Below are 27,312 nucleotides of genomic sequence, written 5' to 3'. Positions count from 1 at the left end.
AAGACTGCTTGAAATTACAAAGACATGCAGTCAACTCAGGTGCCCATCAACAGTGGACTGGATAAAGAAAATGTGATGCATTTACACCATGGAATACTATGCAGCCATAAAAAAGATAATGTCCTTTGCAACATGGATGGAGCCGGAGGCCGTTATTGTAAGTGAATTAATGCAGGAACAGAAAACTAAATACCACATGTTCTTACTTATAAGTGGGAGCAAAACCTTGGGTACATTCGGACACAAAGATGGGAACAATAAACACTGGAGATTCTAAAATGGGGGAGGGAGGGAGGAGAGCAAGGGTTGAAAAACTACCTAGCAGGTACTATGAGGTACTATGTTCACTACTTGGGCAACAGTAGCATTAGAAGCCCAAACCTCATCACTATACAATATGTCCATGTAATAAACCTGCACATGTATCTCCTGAATCTAAAAAAAAAAAAAAAAAGCCTGCCAGGGACGCTTCCTATTGGGTGGCTCCCAGCAGGTACTTGGCAGACATCACTCAGCCCAGGACCACGCCTGCCATCTCCCTGTACCACGGATCAAAATGTTCCCGTGTAAAATGCTACGCTGGGCTTTGGAAAATGCCTTCGTGTCCATGCCCCCATGAAGTGGCCACTCAGCTCTGTTGAAACACCTCCTATGACAAAGAATTCAAAAGTCCCATACTCGAAGCTTCTCAGCCATTTTTCAAATATCGTCAAAGCAGTCGCGTGACATCCAGCACCACACCAGAGCCCCCAGCACTGGGAACCACCCTCCAGGTAAAACAGTGCCTCAGGGATAAGGACTTCCCCCTTCCTTGTTCAGGACACTCACACTCCAGTAAACAAAACCGGAGAGTGGGCCAGCCTTGGTCACAATCATCCTCTCGGCTCACCCTTAGCTCACTCACAACTTAAACTCGTGAGTTTTAGCCCATGTTCTCCTAGTTAGAGATGTAATGCATCCTGTCCCTGTTCAGGAAAGGCAGCGGGCGTGATAGCTTCACAGCGCAATCGCTGGAGTCCACGGGCCAGGAGGTAAGAACGGGTCCTGCCATTTACTGGCTGCGGGGCCCTGAGCAAGTATTTAACTTCTCCAGGCTTCCATCTCAATTGCACAATAGTGACAGGAAGGGCAACACCTCACAAGGCTGTGACAGTGCAGGGAAGGAGTTTGTCCAGTGTCAGTATTTAGAGTGCGATAGATACTAGCTCTTATGTACCTGAGGACCTGAGTGCATGACCTTAGTTTAGCCTGCCTGCCTGCCTGCTTCCTTCCTCCTCCCTCCCTCCCTCCCTCCCTCCCCCCACACCCCGCCGCCCAGCTTTCATCTCACATAACTGGGCACAGGTTCCTGACTATGGGGCACGCCTCTCCCATATAACAGAACACATTTTCTCCCCTCTTTGCATTTGTATTAATAGATACTCCCCTCTTTTCAGTTAGGAGGAATTTGACCTATGCCAGCAAAATTCACCTATTTTTACCAACCAAGCCCTCCCTCCCCAGTAACTATGCCTCCTATTTTTTTCTAGTCTCTTCTTTCTAATAGCTACTGCCTCAAATTTCAAGGATCACTAGAAAACAATGGTACAAGGTCTCCGAGGGAGTCTATGAGGGAAGGATGGGCAAGGGTTTGCAGACAACGGAGAGGCTGGCCGCAGAAGGGTTGCAGATAGTGTCTGAGCCCAAGAACCTCATCAACAGAGCAGGGAACCAAGGCCGTGGCCCCAGCAGTCTTGTCCACACCCACCTGTGGACCGAATCCTGGAGGGAACCAGGGCCCAGGAAGATGGAATGAAGCTTGGAGTTTGGGCTGGGTCTCCAGGCAGAGAATAGGAATGAGAATTCTAGGCCGAGCTATTAAGCAGAATGAAGGAGAACCTGGGCTTCTAGAATGCCTGTGGATACTGAATGCCTGTGGATACTAATAATGATTCAATGATTGTGATAGAGTCAAGACATTAGTGTCCTATCAAAGCCTTCCTAATGTGCATCCATGGAGGATAGGCCAGGGTTTGTCCCTCAGAGCATACACCATATATGCCACATCTGCACACATCAGATGGTTCTAACCTGGGAGGAGTGACGTCCTCACAGCTCACTGTTTGGGAAGAGGAAGGATCCAGGATCTAGGATCATTTCCAATATATTGCATGTTAAACTCAATTTATTCCTAACTTGTAGACTCACAATTCCCACTGACTTAGCAATTTCTGGATTAGCTCCAAAGGAAGTGATCCCACTCACAACAAAGTGGAAAAAATAAAGATTTACAGCATGGACAACGCCCAAGTGCTGTGTGCAATGGAAACTGTCTAACCCACCATTCCATTTGCTTGTTTTCTACCGCTGATCCAAACACATCAGAATCCAGAGCCAGGTGCCACCCGGTGAAAGCTCAGCCCATCACCACTGCTTCCCTCAACCGACCCTCAAGTTTCAGTCCTGCAGCAGCCACCAAGTGAATTCAATACAGGTCATGCTCCAGGTTATTATGCTCAGCAAGAGGAACATTAGCACAGACGACGAAAACTCGCAGTAACTCAGCACCCAGCAAAACTCTCGTGGGTTTACAGTGGCTCAAACAATACTGTTGCATGAGGAAAGCAATGCATTCATTCAGACTCCAGCCCACGGTGTTGAAGGCACCCTGCAAAGTTCAGCGCCAACCAGCTGATTCCTTCAGGGAATTTTTAAATTTGCCTGAGATGTTGTCACTTTATCATGACAGTGAAGGGGAGAAGGGAAAAGAAAGTCCTTGCAGTAGCACCAAGCACTAGGGAGAGGTGAGAGACATGGCTGTGGTGGAGAGCATGGGCTCTGGTGTCAGACAAGCCTGGGGACAAGTTCCAGCACCCACCTTCTCACTGCATACCCGCACCTAACCCGCTGACAGGGCCGTTGTGAGGACCAGAGATTGTGAACAGAGCACTGAGCATGAACTAATGTCACCACTGGCTCTAATGTATTCCGGGGGAGGATTCTGCCCTCTGCTCACCTGGCTGCAGCCCTGTCCCGCTGCAGTAGGTGCAGGACTTGGGCCTCTGCCACTGGGGAGGTTTCTCTGGAGACAGAACAGACCTAGGGCTCTGATGAAACCCCTGCCCCAGGGGCCCAGCCTCAGCCTGTGACAGGCCCTCTCCTTGTTGCCTGCATGCGTGTGGCTCCACGTCCCCCTGGACGCAGATGGTCTGGTACCTGCACAGGCAGGTCAGAGACCATGCTGGATGAACCCAAGAGCTCTGAGGGCATTACAAGTGACCGGTGCTCCTGGGGAGAGGAATGGCAGCGCTGAGGGAGATGGAGGCAGGGCATTGTTTCTCGCTGTTCATCCTTTGTGTCTTCTGCATTTTGTCCGCTGCATACATAAATATATAAAAGGGACAGAGAATGAAAAATGCAAACCTACCTTTGCAAATGGGTGCGAATTAAAACTTGTCTGAGTTCAATTCCCATCTGCTTGGGGGAGGAGCTTATTATCATAGATGAAAAGCAAACTCAGGCCAGGCGCGGTGGCTCACGCCTGTCATCCCAGCACTTTGGGAGCTGAGGCAGGCAGATCACTTGAGGCCAGGAGTTTGACACCAGCCTGGACAACATGGCAAAACCCCATCTCTACTAAAAATACAAAAATCAGCCGGGGTGGTGGCCCACGCCTGTAATCCCAGCTACTCAGGAGGCTGAGGAAGGGGAATCACTTGAACCTGGAAGGCAGAGGCTGCAGTGAGCTGAGAGCACACCACTGCACGCCAGGCAGGGTGACAGAGTGAGACTCTGCCTCAAAAAAAAGTCTGCCTCAAACTTTGTAAAATACTAAGACACTAAATGCATATTTTAAATTTGTCCATTAAGTTTTGGGCTGGGTGAGAAATTAGTAAAAAAATATTTCCAAATAACATGCAGAAGTTGTTTTTAAACTTAAAATCTCATCTTTTAGCTACACCCACAGCGATGCTGTAGAGAGGAGCTGGATTTTGGTGTATCTGAATGGCTCAGATTATGTTCCTTCCAAAAGAGATATTTTACGTACGAACATTTTTTATATGAAGCATATGAAAAATCACCCAGAATCTACCACATATTTACCACACAAACAAATGTCCATCTTGAGATCTGTCATTCAACACCATGTTATTCCTTTTATGCAACAGAATGCAGTGTGTGAGAAGTACGTCAAGAGAAGAGTTAAAAAACAACCGGGGTAAATTCGTAATTCAGGCACAACTGGCTCTGATTTTTCTCAAATTCAGAAATTAATTAAATTTTTAATAGAACATCGAGTCCAAAAACAGACCCACATACACATGGAAATTTCATTTATGACAAAGATAACATGTCAGACCAGTACATAATCATCATGAATGAATGAATACATGGTATTAAAACAACCAGCTAGGCATTTACAGTAGGAGGAGGGGAGACTAAATCCCTAGATGGTTCTTTATCCCAAAATCCAAGTGCTCAAATAATTATAATGTAAAAAAGAAAATATGAAAGTACTAGGACAAAATATAGCTAAATACTTTTTTTTTTTTTTTTTTTTGAGACGGAGTCTCACTCTGTCGCCCAGGCTGGAGTGCACTGGCGCGATCTCGGCTCACTGCAAGCTCCACTTCCCTGGTTCACGCCACTCTCCTGCCTCAGCCTCCGGAGTAGCTGGGACTACAGGCGTCCGCGACCTCGCCTGGCTAATTTTTTGTATTTTTAGTAGAGACAGGGTTTCACCATGTTAGCCAGGATGGTCTCAATCTCCCGACCTTGTGATCTGCCCACCTCAGCCTCCCAAAGTGCTGGGATTACAGACGTGAGCCATCGTGCCCAGCCGCTAAATACTTTTATAATATTAGAGTGGAGAAGGATTTTTCTAAGCAAGACATAACACATCAAAATCACAAAAGACTGATATAGTTAACTAAATGAAGATTTCTAAATATCAGTATGTTTTTCTAAAAGACAGTAAAGAAAGTGAAACACAAAACAACAAACTGAGGAGAAACATACGCAATACAAATAACAAAGAGTTTAGCTTCTCAATATACAAAGATTTCTCCACAAATCAGTAACAAAAACAACCCAACTGAAAATGGGTAAACAATGTGAAGAGGCAGGTAACAGAAAAATATAGTCAGTCAATAAACAAATTTTTAAAATATCCATTGTCATGATAAAGAAATGCAAATTAGAACAGATTACCATTTTTAATCTATAATATTAGCAAAAACAAAAAATTTGATTATATCATGGCCAGGCGGGGCGGCTCACGCCTGTAATCCCAGCACTTAGGGAGGCCAAGGCGGGTGGATCACGTAAGGCCAGGAGTTCGAGACCAGCCTGGACAACAAGGTGAGAACCCATCTCTACTGAAAATGCAAAAATTAGCCAGGTGTGGTGGCAAACGCCTGTAATCCCAGCTACTTGGTAGGCTGGGGCATGAGAATCACTAGAACCTGGGAGGTAGAGGTTGTAGCGAGCTGAGATTGCACCACCGCACTCCAGCCTAGGTGATGGAATGAGCCCCTGTCTCAAAACAAACAAACAAACAAACAGAAAATTAGGTTATATTCTGTGTTGTAAGGGTGTAGAAAATCATGTCATCAACCATTTAAAGGGAGTGTAAATTGGTGCAATATTTGAGGTTAATTTTGCAATATCTTTTTAGATATCAATCTCCTGTTCTCTGACCCAATGTTCTATTTCTAGAAAATCCCACAAATACATTTCATTCATGTACATTAAGATTCAAGTACGGCCGGGCGCGGTGGCTCAAGCCTGTAATCCCAGCACTTTGGGAGGCCGAGATGGGCGGATCACGAGGTCAGGAGATCGAGACCATCCTGGCTAACATGGTGAAACCCCGTCTCTACTAAAAATACAAAAAACTAGCCGGGCGAGGTGGCGGGTGCCTGTAGTCCCAGCTACTCCGGAGGCTGAGGCAGGAGAATGGTGTAAACCTGGGAGGCGGAGCTTGCAGTGAGCTGAGACCCGGCCACAGCACTCCAGCCTGGGAGACAGAGCCAGACTCCGTCTCAAAAAAAAAAAAAAAGATTCAAGTACAAAGATTTTTATTGCAGAATTATTTGTAAAGCCAAAAAATGAAAACTACCTCAACATTTATCATTTGGGCACTAGTTAAGTAAATCATGATATACTGTTGTGACAGACCACTATGTGACTTTTAAAATAAATGAGATTGCTCTATACACGGTGCCAAGGAATGATACTCAAGGTTTACATTAATGTTTGCATATGCATAGACCATAGCTCAAAAAATACACAAGAAATAGAAGACATGAGTAGAGAAAGGTGGTCTTTTTTACTTTTCATTTTATACCTATGTGTACCCTTCTTATTCTTTACAAGTATACATTAAGTCTAGTCATTAAAAACAACTTTTAAAACACTGATCTATTTGCTAAGAGAGTAGATCTCAATGTATTCTTACCACAAAAAAAGATAACTATGTGAGATAATGAATGTGTTAATTAGCTTAACTGTGGTTATCATTTCACAATGTATACAATCAAAGCATCATATTGCACACCTTAAAAGTGGACATTCAATTTTTACTTGTCAACTATACGTCAGTAAAGCTGGGGTAAGAGGAAAAACTGATCTTAGCAAAGATTTTCTTCACAGAAAGGTTTTGTTTATTAAAAATGGAAACAAGACATATTTTTAATATTTGAGAGAACTGTTTTCAAACACCCTTGAACACTTTAAAATGGCTTAATTATACACAATTAATGCTTCTCAGGCCAGACACAGTGGTTCATGCCTATAATCCCAGCATTTTGAGAGGCCAAGGCAAAAGGATCCCTTGAGGCCAGGAGTTCGAGACCAGCCTGGACAACATAGTGAGAACACACTGTCTCTACAAAAAATTCAAAAATTAGCCAAGCGTGCTGGAGGATCTGTGGTCCCAGCGACTCAGGACACCGAGGTGGGAGGACCATGTGAGTCCGGGCGTTCGAGGCTGCAGTGAGCTATGATCACACCCCTGCACTCTTGCCTAGACGCCAGAGAGAGACCCTGTCTCTAAACAAAATACAATAAAATAAAAGTAATATGCTTCTCATTTTAATTAATTGATTTTACAAGGCCTCTGAAGACACTGCTTTCCAACCTTATTCACGTCCCAGCAAACACAGAAAGTGCTATTATCTATATAGCACCAGGCTGTAAGGGCACATGTGGCTCCAGACGGAAGAAGCCAAAGGGCCACCGCCTACCCAGCCCATCTCCCCAGGCCCACATCCATGTCTCTGCACACTTGTGGCCCGAGGGCAGCACATTCTGCCCCAGCCCTTTGGTGGCGAAACTTCTGTCCTAAGAATGTCATTTTAATATAAGTACTTAAAAATAAAAACAAAGATCCTACAGTAAGCATATGCTATAATGTAAAAACAAGCAAAACTAAATGTTACGGTGTTCGAAGTCAAGACAACTAGTTACTTTTTTTTTAAGGTAACGCTTGGAAGGGGGAACAGGGTGGGCTTCTGGGCAGTCGGTAATATTATTTCTTGACCCAGGTGTTTACATAGGTCTGTTCCATTTGTGAAAGTCCATCGTGCATTAAACTTAAGATGAGTGCACTTTGCATGTTATACTTCAATATAAAAAATTAGAGTTCGCCGGGCACGGTGGCTCAACCCTGTAATCCCAGCACTTTGGGAGGCCGAGACGGGCGGATCACGAGGTCAGGAGATCGAGACCATCCTGGCTAACATGGTGAAACCCCGTCTCTACTAAAAACTACAAAAAAAAACTAGCCGGGCGAGGTGGCGGCGCCTGTAGTCCCAGCTACTCGGGAGGCTGAGGCAGGAGAATGGCGTGAACCTGGGAGGCGGAGCTTGCAGTGAGCTGAGATCCGGCCACAGCACTCCAGCCTGGGTGACAGAGCGAGACTCCGTCTCAAAAAAAAAAAAAAAAATAGAGTATGTTATAAATTTAGTCTAATGAATGAAAAGAGTGATATTCGACAGTATTCATTTAGTGAATTGAAAGCTATTACTCAGCACCTTTTACTTGGCAGACCCTGTAGCAAAGTATCTAAAGAAAACAGCTCAGCCAGAGCTCCTCTTGCGGAAAGAATCTGCTTAAACTCCCTTAAGCCTTAAAGTGATGAGGATGTAAAACGGTCTGGGAGAAGAGTAAGGTAATATTTTGAATATGACATGCCAGGCAAGGTTCCCTGTTCGAGGCGTTATCTACGCAAACTGTCAGGATTTTGCAATGAGAAAACTGAGCCCCAGAGATTACATGATTTGTCACAGCGAATACGTGCCCAAGTCCACCTGCCGCCAGGGCTCATCTGCCCTGCACTGTGCCACCCTGGCAGCAGGTTTGCACAGTGATCCAACAGCTGTAATAGCAGACCTGGGAACCTCTAATATCTAACGGGCCCCTGCAGTCCAGCAGGTTGGCCTTCTGGATTGATCACATTTCACAAACTGACATTTCATGAAACCGACTTATAGTGCTTAAAAAGTGCCCTGTGAGAAAGTAAAGGAAGGAAAGAACTGGAAACTGTTGCCTCCTGCACTCTGGAGCTGGGAACTCTGGAGCAGTCACACTGCCTGGGTTAGGGCCCACTTCCCATATGACCTTTATGACATTGAGCAAAACCATTCCACATGGCTAAGCCTCTGCCCTTCACACCTGCAGATTGAAGACAAAAAGTCAACCACATTGAGTTACCTGAGGACTAAATGAAATAACATGAGGACAGTTCACTGTAAACTGTAAAGTGCCAAACAAATAGGTTGTTGTCGCTGCTGCCGTTGGTGTTATTATAAATGCATTCAAGTCTTTTACTGCCATCAAGGTGAGACCATCTCTGATACTGGACTTTGTCTCCGCACATCTCATACATTCCCAGAAATGACAAACATTATCTGTATCTCCAAAGAACCTGACCAGGACCCTAACATTGTGGGAATTTGTATGTTTTCCTTCCATGGAAATGCTTCAAACCTGATTCAAATTATTCAATAAAATTATTAAATTATGTTTTTATTACAAGATTCCTTATTTTTTAAAAGTCCATTCTATCAGACCAGTGGTGCTCTCCCTACCACACGCCACTTTTGAACAAATAATTTGTGACATATAATGATAACAATAATAACTGGTTTGTGACACAATTAAGTCATTATGTGCACTGGGATTTAGAATCATACAAAGCTAGTTCTAACGCTCGAAGCATCATTTATTAGCAGTCAGTCCTTGAGCATGTTACTTAAATCCCTGAGCTACAGTCTCCTCATTAGCAAGATGAAGAATAGAACTCACTCTTACAAGCCTATTAATGTCATAATGTACGTAAAGCACTTATTCAGTAGGGTAAATTAAGGATGACCACAGATTCTTGCTATTCCTCCCATCAAGAGGTAGAGTCTAATTCTCCTCTCTTTGCTTCTGGGCTGGCCTTAGTAAAAACGCTTGATCAATAAAATACAGTAGAAATGGCATTCTGGGATCTGTGAGGCTAGGTCAGAAGTCTTTTAGCATCCACTTCCCCAAGGCTCTGGAACACTTGCTGTGAACTCAGCCAGCCACTATATGACAAGACTGGCCACCCTGAGACTCCATGCTATGAGGAAGCCCAAGCTACCCAGGTAGAGGGGCCACTTGGAGAGAGATGCTTGATTAGCACCCACCTGACCCAGCCTGCCCGGCCCGGTCACCAGACAGGTAAGTGACAAAGCCTTCAGGTAACTAACAGCTCCTCATCTGAGCCCAGTCAACCCACAGAACTGTGAGAAATATTAACAAGTTGTTATTTGGAGCCACTGAGGTTGGGGTAGTTTGTTATGCGGCAATAGGTAACAAACACTGAGCACAGTCCGTGCCACATGAGTTATATTCAGTACAAGTCTACGTGCTGAGGATTATGGGGCTATTACCTTTTTCCTACACTAGAACAATTACAAGCTCATCTGCATAATGACATCCTTCTTAATCAAAAGGCATTCTGAAGTGCTTCCTTAAAAGAAAGGAGTACGTTCCAGGGCTATGTACCAATCCTTCTCAGCCATTCCTGATGTTGCCAAGATTCACAGCAGAAGCAATTACAAATTATTATAGTGTTTGTGAGTCTACAATTACTGTTTTTCTTTCACCCACGGATATTTTTAATAAGGAAGAAGCCAAGGGCATATAAAGACGGCATAAGTAGAGTGTAACTACTTTGTTCATAAGCACAAATAAGAATGTGCACATCTGGTTATTTGTGACACAACAATTATAATTAACAAGTCAGAAGCAACGCAAGTGAAGTGTCCAACCATGAAATCCTCATTAACAGTAGCAACATATGCTAATCAGTACATTATGCAAAGTATCGTTTCAATAGTAATGTTTTTTAAATCCTTATATTTTGATTATACAATATTACACGCTAGGTTCTTGCTATGCTTTAGATGTAGTCTGTTTGTCCCCACCAAAACTCAGTTTGAAATTTGATCACCAGTGCAATAGTGCTGGGCGGTGGGCCTAGTAGGAAGTGTTTGGGTCATAGGAATGGAACCTTATGAATACACTAATGCCCTTTCACTGGGGTGGATGACTTCTGACTCTAGCAGGAATGGATTAGTTCCAGAAACAATCAGTTGGTAAAAAGAGTCTGGCTTCTTTGGTTTTGCTCTCTTGTATCCTCTCTCACCATGTGATCTCTTTGCACACACCCACTTCGCTTCCACTTTCTGCCATGAGGGGCTCACCAGATGCAGTTGCCCAATCCTGGACTTTCCAGCCACCAGAATCATGAGCCAATTTCTTTATATATTACCCAGTCGCGGGTGTTCTGTTACAAAACACAAAATGGACTAAGAAAATTGTCTTGCTAAGATTAATCTACGAAAAATAATATATATAACTCATCTTTTTAAATAGAGGTATTTTTTAAAATTTTTATTTGCCATATTTACTAACAATTCCCTAACAAATGAACTGTTTTGGAAGATCTTGAAATGACTGAGTTCATTACTCACATGCTCATAAAAATGCTTTTACGGGCCAGGCACGGTGGCTCATGCCTGTAATCCCAGCACTTTGGGAGGCCGAGGCAGGGAGATCAACTGAGGTCAGGAGTTTGAGACCAGCCTGGCCAACGTGGTGAAACCCCATCTGTACTAAAAACACAAAAATTAGCTGGGCCTGGTGTCGCACGCCTGTAATCCCAGCTACTCAGGAGGCTGAGACAAGAGAATTGCTTGAACCCGGGAGGCGGAGGTTGCAGTGAGCCAAGATCACACCACTGCACTCCAGCCTGGGTGGCAGAACGAGATTTGGTCTCAAAAAAAAAAGACTTTTATGAACAAAGCCTAATGCATTCTTTGCTTTATTTTGCAACACAGACTTCTGAGATTTCAACAGTACCTGCATCTAGTCATGGGAGTAGCCAGGATTTTCAAGGCTGTCTGTTAGTTGTGTCATACCAGAAAAAGTAGTAAAACCATAGAGCTGAGGAATAGCATCTCGGCAGACACTGGCCATACCTGAGAACACACCTTCCACCTGGTGGTGCCACAGGAATGCAGCCTTCCTTGTCCTTGTCCAGAGTCCTGCCAATACTGTGACACTTCGTAAGGGGAACAAATGGGTTCCATCAGTCCCTGGCTAATCGCAGTGGTTAGAGCACGGTTTCTCAGGCCCCTTTAAGACTCTGCATACTTTCATAAGGGGAAAAACAATCTCACGGACGCCGAGGTAGTCATTAACTATTCCACTGTGTAAATATACACAAATAATAAGGGTACACATAAACTGTGCTATTCTGAAACTACAAAATAGACACAGATGCAATGATTAAACACAAATTAAACCTAAAGCCAATGATATTCCACTTGACGTTAGTTTCACGTGATGGACAGTGTTGCTCCACTGTGGCTGGATTCCGAGGTACGCACCATGCACCATGTCATGGTTTAATTCCCTTGTGCTCCATGCACAGTCCATCAGCAACGTTTGTCAGCTCCACCTTTAAAACACAGCTCACATGGGATCATGTGCACCACCTTGCTGCTACATTCTGGAAGTCACCGCTGTCTCCCATGTTCCTTCTGCATCCTCCTGTGGTCAGCCCTCACACAGCTGCCAGGGCGACCCTCATAGAAGCTAAATCAGATCATGTCCTTGCTCTGTACCAAAACCTCCACAAGCTCTCCCACTTGATTCCAAGGAAATGCCAAAGTTCCTACACTGGCCTGCAAGACCCCACCTGACCCGGCCCCAAACCTCCCTGACCTATCCCCCTTCTACACCCTCCTCTACCTCTCTTCTCTTTCCTACCCCAGTCACACTGCTCGCCTGCTGTTCCTCAGACTCACCAGGCATGTCCACCCTGCTCCAGCCTCACAGACCCCTCTGCCTGGTGGCCCACATGGCTGCCCTGAGTACTGCCTCTTTGATCTTCACTCAGATGCCTCCTTTCAGAGATCTCAAGCCCCTACCTGAAACCACACTCCTCCCAACCAGCACACCCAGGGCCCTTCCTCTATTTCCTTTCCTCCACAGCATCCCTCACCATCTGCCACACTCGGTATTTGTGCACCACCTGTCACCCCTACTAGAATATCAGCTCCATGAGGTCAAGGACAGTCCATGTTGTTACCTGCTATTCCCCCAACCCCTAGAAACTGCCTGGTATACAGCAGGCACTCAGTAAACACCTGCTGCATGTGCTGCATAATTACATGGTCTTCACATGGCCCCAGTTATTTCTTTTCTTTTCCTTTTTTTTGAGATGGAGTCTCGCTCTGTCAGTCAGGTTGGAGTGCACTGGCGCAATCTCAGTTCACTGCAACCTTCATCTCCCGTATTAAAACAATTCTCCTGCCTCGGTCTCCTAAGTAGCTGGGATTACAGGAACGCACCACCACACCCAGTTAATTTTTTATATTTTTTGGTAGAGACAGGGTTTCACCATGTTGGCCAGGCTGGTCTGGAACTCCTGACCTCAAGGGATCTGCCTGCCTTGGCCTCCCGAAGTGCTGGGATTACTACAGGCATGAGCCACTGTGGCCGGTCGACCCCAATTATTTCTACACTAACTACATCGGTTATTTTCCCCTAAACCAGTTTTAACGACGTTAACGTTGTCACACAGAGTTCTGTGAGAGGATGATGACCTGGAAGATCCAGGATGTAGTTTTATTTATTTTTCAAATAACAGCACACAGGAAACAGATATGCCACACAGAAAACCTGCAGAACCCTAAGAACAGATCGACAGGCTCATAACTTTCCTAGACCCCATTTTGAGGAAGAGGAAATTAGAGAATGATGAAAAAGCCTAAATACCACCCTGAAGAGGTCACCATTACCCAAAAGGAGGTAGCTGCCCTCCCGTGATGGACCACGGACCCCAGAGAACGGCCTGCACAAGTGAAAGCACAGCACTACCTGATAAGCCAAATCTGCATCCTGTTGATGCCAGACCTGTCATTTCATCGAAGCTATAAACTCGAACTGCAAGGCCCCTTTATAGTCTGACCCAGACTGACTTTCCAATTTTATTACCAGTGTACCGTTTGTTTCCAGTAAGAACCAAATGGACCTCGCTCTGTCAAGCATCTCCTTGTCCCCTGCAACACATTTTGTAGGTTTTAACGTAATTACACAAAGCAATACACGCTCACTAAATAAATCAATACAGAGAAGCGAAAAAAATAAATAAATAAAGAGGCCGGGCGCGGTGGCTCACGCCTGTAGTCCCACCACTTTGGGAGGCCGAGGCGGGTGGATCACAAGGTCAGGAGATCGAGACCACAGTGAAACCCTGTCTCTACTAAAAATACAAAAAACTAGCCGGGCGTGGTGGCAGGCGCCTGTAGTCCCAGCTACTCGGGAGGCTGAGGCAGGAGAATGGCGTGAACCCCGGGAGGTAGAGCTTGCAGTGAGTTGAGATTGCGCCACTGCACTCCAGCCTGGGCGACAGAGCGAGACTCCAGCCTGGGCGACAGAGCGAGACTCCGTCTCAAAAAAATAAATAAATAAATAAAGAATAAATTACTTATAAGCCCAAATCTACCTCCCACACCATATAGGCAACCACTCTGACACCGAGTCTCTGGGGAACCTTCTCCCTGTGTGTGTGTGTCTCATGTAAGTGAAGCCACTCCCACTCGCTCCCAGACACGCCCCTTCTGTACCTCACCTGACCTTACCCTTCTTCTGGTTCATTAGCAGACACGACACGCCCTTCCTGGTCACCCCAAACTCCACCAGCCCTCACCTTCTGAACATCTGGCCACTAAGCATCTGGCAGTATCCCACTGGGATGTCTGGTGTTGTTACCTAACTTTTCCCACCTATGCCCTAGCAGGCCAAGGACATTGCTAGACTGTAAACCTCAAGGACAGAGACTACCACATAGAACCCATGTAATACAACTCTGATAACTAAAGATTTCAGGCCGGGTGTGGTGGCTCATGCCTGTAATCCCAGCACTTTGGGAGGTCAAGGCGGGCAGATCACTTGAAGTCAGGAGTTCAAGACCAGCCTGGCCAACATGGCGACACCCCATCTCTACTAAAAATACAAAAATTAGCCAGACGTGGTGGTGCATACCTGTAATTCCAACTACTTGGGAGGCTAAGGCAGGAGAATTGCTTGAACCCAGGAGACAGAAGTTGCAGTGAGCTGAGACTGCGCCATTGCACTCCAGCCCGGGTGACAGAGCAAGACTCCACCTAAAAAAAAAAAAGGGTGAGCCTGGCCAGGCTTGATGGCAACCCTGCGGCTTGCTGAGTGCTGCTGTGGCACAGCAGGAAGGAGTCTGGCACAGTCCCACTGAAAGGGTGGGAGCAAGCGAAAAGCAGGGTTAGAAACACTTTCCTGCAAAAGTGAAGCCCTGAATGCCTCTTTCCAAGAGGTCGGGCTGATGACTCATCGTGTGAAGTGGAGAGAATAAGAAAACAAATTAAAATGATGGAAGAAAATGATCCTGCAGGGGCAGAAAAAAGCAGCGACATAACAGAAGAAATACAGGGCAGGATGGTGAGGTTGATGTTGGTCCTAAAATATAAAGCCATCCTCCGAACGTGAAACAAAGGACAGAAAAAAAAGAAGTTAAATGAGGAGGTGAGTGTTACAGAAAAGAGGGGCAAGCAGGATGAATTCTCTTTGGCTGTGGGATTACAAACAAACAAAGAGGAGAACAAATAGGATATTGCCAGCTAGTACAATGATGTGTCATTATTAAGAAATGGGATTAAAACCATCATCCTGTATTTCTCACCTCTGCAGCTTAAAACTACAATCAGCATGTATCATTTCACTACTTGATCACTTCCCCTCCCTCACAATTAGATCAAATTTTATTTTATATATACAGATATAGATATCTATCTATCTATATATTATTTTTTTGAGACAGAGTCTTGCTCTGTCGCCTAGGCTGGAGTACAGTGGCACAATCTCGGCTCCCTGCAACCTCCACCTCCTGGGTTCAAGTGATTCTCATGTCCCAGCCTCTCTAGTAGCTGGGATTACAGGCTCACACCGCCACGCTCAGCTAATTTTTGTATTTTTAGCAGAGACGGGGTTTCATCATGTTGGCCAGGCTGGTCTCAAACTCCTGACCTCAAGTGATCCACCATCCTTGGATTCCCAAAGTCCTGGGATTACAGGTGTGAGTCACCATGCCTGGCCTTCAAATTGTAAATAGCATGCATCACTTTATGTTACGGTCTGAATATCTGTGATCCCCAAAATTCGTATGTTGAAATCCTGACCTCCAAAGTGATAATATTAGGAGGTAGAGCCTTTGGAAGGTGATTAGGTCATGAGGCTAGAGCTCTCATGAATGGGATTAGTGCTCTTATGGAAGAGGCCCCAGGGAGCTCCCTTACCCAACAGGAAGACTCAGTCTGCAACCCCTTAGGGAGCCCTCACCAGAACCTGCCCGTGTAGGCACCCTGATGGTGGACTTCCAGCCTCCAGAACTGCGGGAAATACGTTTTGTTGTTCATCAGCCCCCAGTCTATGGTGCTTTACTATAACAGCCCAAAAAGACTCAACTACTTGATAATGAAAAAAGTTAGCTCTTTAGAAGTTTATTATGAAAGTTCAGAAAATAAGGCTGGTTGCAGTGGCTCATGCCTGTAATCCCAGCACTTAGGGAGGCCGAGGCAGGTGGGTCACCTGAGGTCAAGAGTTCAAGACCAGCCTGACCAACATGGTGAAACCCCATCTCTACTAAAAATACAAAATTAGCCAGGCATGGTGGCACGTGGGAAGGCTGAGGCAGAAGAACTGCTCGAACCCAGGAAGCAGAGGTTGCAGGTTGCAGTGAGCTGAGATCACACCACTGCACTCCAGGCTCAGCAACAAAAGCAAAACTTCGTCTCAAAAAAAAAAGAAAAAACAGTTCAGAAAATATTTTAGCTGCTAAAATTAAGTATAAATTAACTATATAGTATTGATGCCATGAGATAAACTTTAAAAAACACTTTATTATCCCAGCACTTTTGGAGGCTGAGGCAGGTGGATCACATGAGCCCAGGAGTTCAAGACCAGCCTGGGCAATGTGGCAAGTCCCGTCTCTACAAAAAATACCAAAAAAAGTATCCAGGTGTGGTGGTGGGCACCTATAGTCCCAGCTACTCGGGAGGCTGAGGTAGAAGGATTGCTTGAACCTGGGAGGTTGAGGCTGCAGTGAGCCGTGATGGCACCACTGCACTCCAGCCTGGGCAAGACCCTGTCTCAAAAAAGTAAATTAAATAAATAAAAAGTAAATAAATAAAACTTTCTTAATTAATCTCCATAAATGTAAATGCCCTGGCCAATAATCTGATTGTCAAAAAACAGAAAAAACAAAAAACGCTTTTTGCTCTTTCTCCTTGCCAGCAGAGGGCAAATTTTATGTGATATTCTGCATAGTGTGTGCAAGTGTCTGTATGTGTACGCGTGCGTGTCTCTCTGTCTTTCTCCTTCTCTTCTCCTCTTTCTCTCCTCTTTCTCTCTTCTTCTCTCCCACTTTCTCCCTCTATTCTTCCCTCCTAGGGCTACACATTATATCTGCAGATCCTAGTTAGGAAAGTGATTCCATGAGGGCAGACAGTAGTCCTGGAGAATGAAGGCATCTTTTTCTTCAAAAAACAAAAACAGGCCAGGCGTGGTGGCTCAAGCCTGTAATCCCAGCACTTTGGGAGGCCGAGGCGGGCGGATCACGAGGTCAGGAGATCGAGACCATCCTGGCGAACACGGTGAAACCCCGTCTCTACTAAAAAATACAAAAAACTAGCCGGGCGAGGTGGCGGGCGCCTGTAGTCCCAGCTACTCGGGAGGCTGAGGCAGGAGAATGGCGGGAACCCGGGAGGCGGAGCTTGCAGTGAGCTGAGATCCGGCCACTGCACTCCAGTCTGGGCGACAGAGCGAGACTCCGTCTCAAAAAAAAAAAACAAAAACAAAAACAAAAAAAACCAAATACATTGATAGAAAGGGATCTAGCTCTCTGTGGCATCCTGCTCAAAGAAGAGAAAATAGAAGAGAAATGACCTCCCTGCGTTCTGTTTGCTGTCCTGCAGGCCTCTTCAAGTTTCTGATAACTCAAGTCTCCTACGCACCTCTGAGGGGGCCGAAAGGAGCCTGAGATACCTTCTGGGTTTAATGTGGTGCAAACAGAAGCCACATTCATGACTTCTAGAGAATTCAAGCAGGCCTGAGACATCTAAATCAAGGAAATGTATTTGAAAAAGACTCATCAAAAGATCCCACAGTGAAAACCCCATTTGGTGACCTGATGATAAATCCCACTTTTTGGAAGCAGGAGGATCACTTGAGACTGGGAGGTTGAGGCTGCAGTGAGCTGTGATGGCACCACTGAACTCCAGCCTAGGTGACAGACACAGTGAGACCCTGTCTCAAAAAAAAAAAAAAAAGTCCACTTTTCGGCTGGGCAATGTGACTCACACCTGTAATCCCGATACTTTGGGGGAGGCTGAGGTGGGAGGATTTCTTGAGCCCATAAAATCAAGACTAGCCTGGGCAACACAGCAAGACCCCATCTCTACAAAAAACAAACAAACGAACAAACAAAAAGAGAAAGAAAATTAGCTGAGTGTGGTGGCACGCCTGTAGTCCCAGCTACTCAGGAAGCTGAGGCAGGAGGATCACTTGAGCCCAGGAGTTCGAGGCTATAATGAATTATGATCACATCACAGCATTCCAGCCTGGGCGACAGAGCAAGACTCCATCTCAAATAAAAATTCCACTTTTCTTTTCCTCATTTCTGCTGACAAAGTTAGGCAACAAGAATGACCACTCTGGCTCCTTAGGACATACTCTCCTCTCCATAGCTCAGCAGCTTACCACAGGAGGAAGCTGTGAGACCAGCATCATCCCCTGGGTAAGTAAGAGACAGACACCTCTACCCTGGGCTCCGAAGACACTGAGCACACTCAATTGTCACCCCCGCCAGCCCACTCCCACCTCTTGCCTTCTTTTCCCATAGAGCACATACCACCTCCTAAAAGACCGTATGATATAATTTCCCCACCTTCCTGCTAAAATGTAGGCTCCAAGAGGTCAAAGTCCTGTGTCAGACACACCACTGCCTGACACTTGCAGAAGCTAAGAAATTTTTTTAAATAAATGGCACAGAGACAAATGGGAAAGAGTATTTTAATACTATACATGATCACGTTAAAAAATAAGCCCACTCAAGATCGCCTACGTTGTATTCTCACCAAAACACTGAACCTGAAAGAAGCAATGAGGAAACAATCAGACACTTCCAGATCTTGGGACAGCCTACAAGGCAACCGGCCTGGATTCTTCAAAAATGCCAGAGAAATGAGGTAAAAAGAAGGGGAACTGTTTTAGATGCACAGTAACTAAAGAGACAGGACAACCAAATATAATACATGATGTCTAACTGCACCCTTTAAACAGCTGGAAAGGAGCAACTGGAAACCTCTGAACATGGATCACATGTTTGATACTATTCTTGCACCTGTGTTCAGTTTAGGGGATGGGAGTATAGTATTGTGGTTACATAGGAGAATGCCCCTTTTCCTAAAAGACACATACTGAAGTATTTGGGGGTAAAGTGCCACCATGTCTGCAACTTACTTTTAAATGGTTAAAAACAAATGTTTAGTATTATTTATAAACAGAGAGACATGCCGGGTGCGGTGGCTCATGCCTGTAATCCCAACACTTTGGGAGGTCAAGGCGGGCAGACTGTTTGAGGCCAGGAGTTTGAGACCAGCCAGCCAATGTGGTGAAACCCCATTTCTACTAAAAAAAAAATACAAAAACTAGCTAGGCATGGCGTTGCACACTTGTAATCCCAGCTACTCAGGAGGCTGAGGCAAGAGAATCGCTTGAACCCGGGAGGTGGAGGTTGCAGTGAGCCGAGATTGTGCCACTGCACCCCAGGCTGGTTGACAGAGCGAGACTCCATGTCAAAAAAAAAAAAGAAGAGAGAGAGAGAGACAGAGAGAAAGGACAAGTGACAAAATGTTATCCCTGCTGAATCTAGGGAACATTCATAGTACTTTCAACTGTTGTGTAAGTTTTAAATTTTTCAAAAAACATGGGGCAAAGGGAATTAAAAATAAAAGACCCAGTGCTAGAAAGACAGGGAGTAGGGGGTATCAATGGAAGAGTGGGCAGGCTGGGAGAGGAGGGACTGTGCCAGAAAATACAGTGAGATCCCAAGCCCCACGGGCCTGGAGTGCACATCCACCTTTCCTTCCCTGTCAAAGCCCTACTCACCCATTTAGGCACTGCTCAAATCCTTCCTACTCCAAGAAACCTTCCCAGCTCCCCACTTCACAGCCCCCACTGTGTTCGACTCCCACCATCTCCCACTGTACATGCAACACCTCCTGTACATACCCATCAGCATGGATCACGTTCCTGTGCATGTGGCACAGGAACCAACCAGAAGCCTCTCCATCCCAGACAGGGACCAGATCCCTGCCTGACCTACTTTCTGTCTCTAGCAGAGTTAGCACAGCACTGTGCAATAGCAGGTACCCAAGACAGACCTGGAGCAAGAACTTTCTGTCCCGCCCATGCCGTCAAGTCTAATAAGCGGGATGACAGTCAGTATTTCTCATCATCACACCACAGTACTTCTGTTCTGGATGGTGGGCCATGGTAAGCACCATAATCAGAATCCAGTCACTGCCACAGAGCTCACTGCTGGTGTGTTCGTGTCCTTGGGAAGGCAGCAATCACTGCCATCCTGTCTACATGCAGCCACCCACAGCTCCCAGCATAAAAGAAACACTCCACAAATGGTGAATGGCTGAATGAATGAATACCTATTCCATTTTCAAACACATATCATAAATGATAAAAACTAAGATAAATGAAAGTATAAAATCTGCACAGGCATGCAAACACCAAGTAAGTGTTATCTACCAGGCTTAATTAAATTTTAAAGGTCTTTTCCAATTAGTGAACTCAAAATCGTTTGCGTTCTAGCACAGAGGTTCCCAGCCCCTGGGGTGGTACTGGCCCATGGCTGTTAGGAACCAGGTTGCACAGCGGGAGGTGAACAGTGAGCGAGCATTACCAGCTGAGCTCTGCCTCCTGTCAGATCAATGGTGGCATTAGATTCTCACAAGAGTGCAAACCCTGTTGTGAACTGCGCATGTGAGGGATCTAGGCTGCATGCTCCTCATGAGAATCTACCTAATGCCTGATGATCTGACGTGGAACAGTTTCATCCTAAAACCATCTCCTGCCTTCTGCTCCAATCTGTGGAAAAATCGTCTTCCATGAAACTGATCCCTGGTGGGAAAAAGGTTGGGAACCACTGTCCTAGCATCTTAAAATGTAAAGTTTCCTATTTTCTCATGGCTATGGCCTTAAAGCAGACTTAAGGGATATATCACGCTCATTAAAACAGTGTCATTGGGCCAGGGCAAAAGTAGAGGCCACATGCCTGAAAGCGATTGACAAGGTACTACGGAATTAATGTTTGTGTCCCTCCACCAAAATTCACATTTTGAAGTCTAAACTCCAAAGTGAGGATATTAGGATTTGCGAGGTGCTTAGGTTGTGAGGGTAGAACCTTCATGAATGGGGTTGGTGTCCTTATGAGAAGAGAAAGAGACCGAGCACTCTCTAAGTCATGTGAAGTTACAGCAAGAAGGCAGCTGTCTGCAAACCAGAAATCGAGCCCTCACCAGACACTAGATCTGCCAGCACCTTGGTCTTAGACTTCCCAACCTCCAGAACTGTGAGAATTAAATGTCTATTGTTTAAGCCCTCCAGCCTATGGTATTTTTGTGACAGCAGCTCAAATTAAGACACAAGGAATGGGGGAAAGGACCCTGAGAAGCTTGAAAATGCTCCTCAAATGATTCTGATACACACTCCAGAGACGCACTGAGCTCTGAAAGCTGAGGCAGGATGAAAGCAGCAATGCTGACCCTGAACAAAGGAGGAACAAAGGAACCCTGATGGATTCCATCAGCCTGGGATAAGTGCATTAGACACAGTGTTACCATATGCCAGGCACTGCTGGGAAGATAACTCACTATATCATATTTATTCTCATGTAACATAGAAGCTACCCAGAGTCACCAATGCTGAACATACTTTCCACAAACAGTTCGATTTAATAGAGGAATCAGTTGTGCCAAGAAATAAATGCTGTGGCTAGCCACTCCACCCTCCTCACCATCCCTCCTCCCCAGGAAATGCCAGTCTCTGGGGGAAAAAAAAAAGTAAGTTACTAGAATCTCAGACTCGAAAGCAAATGTGATCATTACCTGGCCCAACCCACTATCCTATGCATTCCTTCCTTCCACAATAACACTAACAAATTCTTATCACCGTATTGGATACGCTCTCATATAGCACTCAAATCAACTCATGTGAGGTTGCACAGTTCTGATGATCTGCCTTACCGTGAATATAAATCTGTTCTTCTTTTGCATCCTAGTGTCCTCCCTGGGGAGACAAGAGGCCCATGTGAAGGCCTTGGACATAGATGAAGTCCCCATTACCCAGATGTCTCACCAAATGGCAGGTATCTGACTGCTCTTTGATGAGCCACCATATAGATTCCAAGATCACAAGGAGACGCTTCAACAAGCTCCTTACCAGAAGCAGGGAAGCCATCGGCTCTTTTAACGGATCACCCAGCTATTGAGGAAGTGGTAGAAATTTCTAAATTGTTGTCAAGACAACCAAAGTCCAAATATAAATCTCTCTGGGATTCCATCAGGAAGCAGTTTTGAAGTGCACGCACACAAATACCCCAAGGAAATAACAAAACAAAGATCCCCTCCTTCTCTTTCTCCTCCTCCCCACTCTCTGCCTTCCTCCTGCTCCTTGCCACGTGGTGATGTGTTGTTAAAAATGCATACTGGGAAACTTTCCACCTTTGGGGTTGAAGCAGCTGCTGCCTCAGTGTTGTTTTTGTTAGGTTTTTTTGTTGTTGTTAACATACTTTGCTGTTTTTAAGGGTGTTGCCTTTAAGCTTCATGTTTCATAGCACCGGTTCAGATCACAAAGTGGGACGAATGACACTTTCCCGGTAAGAAGGAAACGTATGGGGTCCTGCCCAGGGTGCTTCCCCCATCAAGCACACCCTCCTGCACGGCCGACTTCCACAGGTGACTCGGCTCAGGCCAGGAAAGGGCATTCACAAAGGCTTGCTGGGCTGTCCCCATGTGGAATGAACCCGAGAAAGTCCACACATGAAATGCGAGCCAAGAATTTATAACAGGTAACCTAAACAAACCCAGTGCTCTCTTCAGTCCTTGGTTTTCCAAGAACACAAAGCATTCAGAGAATGTTCCACAGGCCATGGTCCATTCCATGTGGGAGCATTCACCAAAAGAAATAAGCTCGGACATTCCTAACATGCCAGGAAGACAGAAGAAGTTCAGGTGAAGGCCTGGCACCAGCCCACTTTCACTCCCACCTGCTGCAAATGACTCTAATGTCAGGAGGTAAGACCTCCAACCCCATGGATGGAGCGGGAAACTACAGCAAAGAGTGACCAGCAGGGATCCTCTGCTGAAACTTCCCACTGCCCACGCCTAAAACAACCTGTGCCTTATAGAGAAGCACGTCCCCACGTCCTCACTGAGCACAGGACCAGGCACAGAAAGACCCACCCCTCAGCCTTCCCAGTGAGAGTGAGATTTTGTTACGAAGTCTATGTTCTCCGTCACCTTCTAAGGGAAACCCAACAGACAGTGATTCTAACAAGGAGAAAGAAGGTGTGGCTGTCAGGGTCTTGGTCATACCAAGACTTCAGGGAGGTGTCTCATGGCTAAAAAACAGGAAGCTGAGTGCCGGCAACACACAAAACTTCACCCAGAAAAGACAGACCTCCCTATGCAAAGAACAAACAAGCCCAATTCCCGTTAAAATGTTGAAAGAGCCTGGGCAACACAGGGAGACCCTATCGCTACAAAAATAATAAAAAGTATTAGCTGGGTGGGTGGTGCACACCTATGGTCCAGCTACTTGGGAGGCTGAGGTGGAAGGATCACCTGAGCTTGGGAGGTCGAGGCTGCAGTGAGCCATGATGGCACCATTGCACTCCGGCCTGGGCGACAGAATGAGACTCTATCTCAAAAATATACATATTTTTTTAAGGACTTTTGGACTTAGCACTAACTGATCTACAGGGTCTCTGGAATCAAGAGAATAAACCTAAGCTGATGCAGAAGGATCCACTGAGCCCAGGAGTTGGAGGGTGCAGTAAGCTAGGATTGCACCACTGTACTCCAGCCTGGGTGACAGAACGTGACCTTGTCTCAAAACAAATAAAAAAAGAGACAGAAGAGAGTAAACCGAAGACAGTTAAATGGCTTTGATCTACCTCAAATGTTATCCCACCCAGAGAATCAGCCTAATTGGATGAGCAGCTAGAAACACAGCCTGCTGCACACATCTCACCCAGGAAAGAGCCAGCCAAACGAGCGGATGTGGCAAATCTTACTCAGTGTGGGCAATAAGGTCATTTGGCCTTTCAAATAAAGTGTTCTCTGATTTCAATAAAACCGAAACTTACAGCCAACCTCAAAAAAAAAAGGAAGCCACAGATGTGGTGTGATATGATTGATGTTTTTTTTTTTTTTTTTTTTTGAGACAGGGTCTCACTCTGTCGCCCAGACTGGAGTGCAATGGCACGATTTCGGCTCACTGCAACCTCCACCTCCAGGCTCAAGCGATTCTCCTAGCTCAGCCTCCCAAGTAGCTGGGATTACAAACATGAACCACTCCCACTCGGTTATTTTTTTGTATTTTTAGTAGAGACGGGTTTCACCATGTTGGCCAGGCTGGTCTTGAACTCCTGACCTCAAATGATCCCCCCACCTCAGCCTCCCAAAGTGCTGGGATTACAGGTGTGAATCACTGCCACCAGCCACGATTGATGTTTCAAAGCCTCCGTCTGCCCAGAAACCTATTCTTTCTCTGCTTTGGCATGGTTCTTCCAACTCCAAGTTCAATTTCCTACACACAGAACTGGCAAAGGAAAGGCACTGTCTGCAGAAAGCCACTCAGAGTGTGTATCATTCTTGGAGATAAAAGAAGTAAAGAGATTTCCTCCACCTTCCTCCTCTCCCAGGTTTGCTAATTGCCACCCTGAAATAGTAGCATGTATCTTAAGAGATCATCTGGTATAGTCCTCTGCCTTAAGGGGGAACATGTTATTATGCCCATTTCATAGATGAGGCCGCTGAGTTGCTTTGCTAAAACGACACGGCTCGTTGGTGGGAAAGAATGAGAGCCTGGGTTTCCTGCCTCCTGACACAGGGTTCTTGCCACCTGATCAATGTCCTGGTAGGAGGATATAGAGATGTGTCCCTAAATACCAAAACTGAAAATAAGGGGTCCTGTGATAGGGCAGGACTTGGACCACCTCAGTAAAAGTGAAGAGAAAGAGTTGAAGAAAAAAAAGGCAAAAACATGTCTTATTTCATTTTTCCCAAGGCCAATTCTGACAAACACAGCACACATCAAGGCTGCCTCTTCATTCCTTAGAACACGACATTCCTTCTAAGTCTCTGAAGGCCTTTCCTGAGGCTGAAATGGCCCCTCAAGAGGGAAGCATGGGATTCCTGGAATTTATGTCTGGAAATATCAGAGGGCCTGGGGAACACGAAAACCCACTTCTGCCACACAAAAAGGTCAACAGGGAAAGGACCAGGCTAGATCCTGGCTGTGGCTGAGCAAGTCGGGGGAGGTGGGGATCTGTGCCAGGGGCTACCGGGGAGGGCAGGGCCTTCCCAGATCCTCTGGAACTCTAGGCCAGCCGGACAATCAAGTTAGGGTAGGGGATGGTTCTGGCAGAGGCCAGTGATGGGAGCCGGTGGACAGAACAAGGTTCTGCCGGAGGTTCCAGAAGAGCCTAGAGGAAGCCTAGAGACGCTGGCACAGTTCAGTCCTCACCAAAATCATTTCCTCTTTCTACAGTTCTTGTATCCCCATCTTGACAGATCAGTTCGCACAAGAATGCGACCCTTTCGCTGCTCTTTTTTAGGAAATGGTTTTCATGAGACCAGCTTTGCCAATGACATGGGCGGGTACACCAGATGCCAAAGGCTGCTGAAAACGCCCTTAGAACCAGCTCTTCTTTTAGAAGAAGGAATTCTGGAATGTGATGTGGGCCCCCGAAAGGAAGCGACCCTACGTCCTGGCCGGGTCCCCTGTCTGCAGTCCCCTGGCCGCAAGGATTGACTGCTTCTTTGTTTCTGGCGGCTTTAAGGCTTCTTCGGGCTGAGAAAGCCCCACTTTAGGAGAAGTGGTGTGGGGAGGACTTTCCCAGTCTGCTTCTTTCATCCGCAGCAGGGACGTTTGCAGGGCGCGCTCCGCACAGGTCACCGCCTCACCTTCCACCCCGGCCGCGCCCTCGGCTTTCACCCCCTTGGCTGGGCTCGCTTTTGGTTTTATTTTTGTGTTTTAAGTGAACAATCAATTGCCCTCAGGAGGCAAAAGAGTCCTCAGCGACTTGGCTGAGCAACTTAAACTTTCTGCCGGAAGGAAACTATCAAAGGCGGAGGAGAAAGCCCTCGGGGCCCCAGACTCGCAGCCACTGCCCCGTCCCCGCCGGGGGTCCCCGCGAGGCCGCCGCGGAGCCGGGGACTCGCGGGCCGGGAGGAAAGAGCAGAAAAAGCCCGGGGCAGGCTCGGACCCGGACCCCGGCAGGGTGAGAGCGGGGCGGACCGGAGGGGCGCGCGGACGAGGGGGAGGCGGGGAACAAGAAGGGGTGCGGAGAGCGAGGGGCGCACGGACTAGGGGAGCGAGGGGGACCCGGGGAACCAGCGGGCGCGCGGACGAGGGGGACGGAAGCTACGAGAGGAGTGCGGAGAGCGAGGGGATGGCGGGGTCTGAGCGCGCGGGGACCAGGGAGCGAAGGGGCGCGGGGGCGCCGGCCGGGGTCCGCCGGCGGGTGGCGGCCAGGACTCACCCCGAGAAGGCACACTTTCAGCTCCCGTATAGCCATCATGTGCTCGCGGCCGGGCAGGGCCGGGGCTCAGCAGCATCCTCCGGGGCCGCCGCGCCCGCGCCCTGCCGGCTTCTCCCGCCGCGGCTCCTCGCTCGCGCCGCCCGCGGGCGGAACCGCCTCCGCTGCTATTTCTGGGCCGCCGGCCCCGCCGCGGTGGGTCACGTGGCCGCCGGCCGGCTCCTCCCGGGCGCGTCGGGTCCAGCCTCGCCGGCCCCCGGCTCCCAGGAACGCCCCCGGACGGCGTCAGCCACCCGGGACCTGCGGCGTCGCCGGCGGGTTACCTCCGCCCTCGGACCGGCCCCGCGCGAGTCGGGCTCCCCCTGCGCCCTCCCGCATCCGCCGCTCCCGGCCCCGCCTGGCCGCAAGGCCCGGGTAGGAAGGACGGGACCGGCCCTGCGGAGACCTGGCCCCACTACCAGAGGGTCCCGAAGATGCCATTCTCATCTGAAAAGCGGCTGCTCTCGGCCGAGGCCGTTTGCGTGGCAGCGCTTGCAGGTCTGCGGGTCGTCCCGTCCTCAAGCCACATGCTGGGTCCCAGGCCGCTGACGGGGCCGCTGGGAGGACAGGGGTGAGGGGAAGGGGGTTAACCTTCGGCCTGCCTTCTCGGCGTTCCTAATACCCGAGCTGCCGTTTAACATACGCGTGGCTCTTCAGCTCAGCCAAGTTCACTTTTCTGTATGTAGCTGAAAATGATTCTAGAAGCAAAACTGGCTGCCCGTGTCTGAAACAGGAAACTTGCATTCTGGAGCAAAACTCTTTCTCAGTAGGGCAAATCCTGCAAGTCGTGTGGGCAGAAACCCAGTCCTCAGGAGTACAGGTAGAAACTGGCGATCCCAGCAGACCCCTGCATCCTTCCTAACTAGGAAATGAGCAGAGGC

General features: G+C 47.2%; 1 protein-coding gene across 2 annotated transcripts in view; it reads right to left on the bottom strand.

The window, feature by feature from the left end:
- The window catches only part of RAB31 (RAB31, member RAS oncogene family), a 150,905-nt gene extending 124,039 nt beyond the window's left edge, over positions 1–26,866 (bottom strand). The window contains exon 1 of one of the 2 annotated variants that reach the window (XM_033178352.1): positions 26,396–26,866. In XM_033178352.1, the coding sequence (XP_033034243.1) occupies positions 26,396–26,434 (39 nt within the window). In that variant the 5' untranslated portion in view covers positions 26,435–26,866. Of the gene's footprint in view, positions 1–21,872; positions 22,015–26,395 lie in introns of those variants that run through there. The other variant, XM_033178351.1, reaches the window with a different exon arrangement.
- Between the last annotated feature and the right edge of the window lie 446 nt (positions 26,867–27,312).

The sequence above is a fragment of the Trachypithecus francoisi genome, unplaced genomic scaffold (genome assembly GCF_009764315.1).
Source record: "Trachypithecus francoisi isolate TF-2019V2 unplaced genomic scaffold, Tfra_2.0 Lachesis_group19, whole genome shotgun sequence".
Lineage (NCBI taxonomy): Eukaryota > Metazoa > Chordata > Mammalia > Primates > Cercopithecidae > Trachypithecus > Trachypithecus francoisi.
The sequence above is the reverse complement of the archived record's forward strand: the minus strand, read 5'-3'. Positions and strand labels throughout refer to the sequence as shown.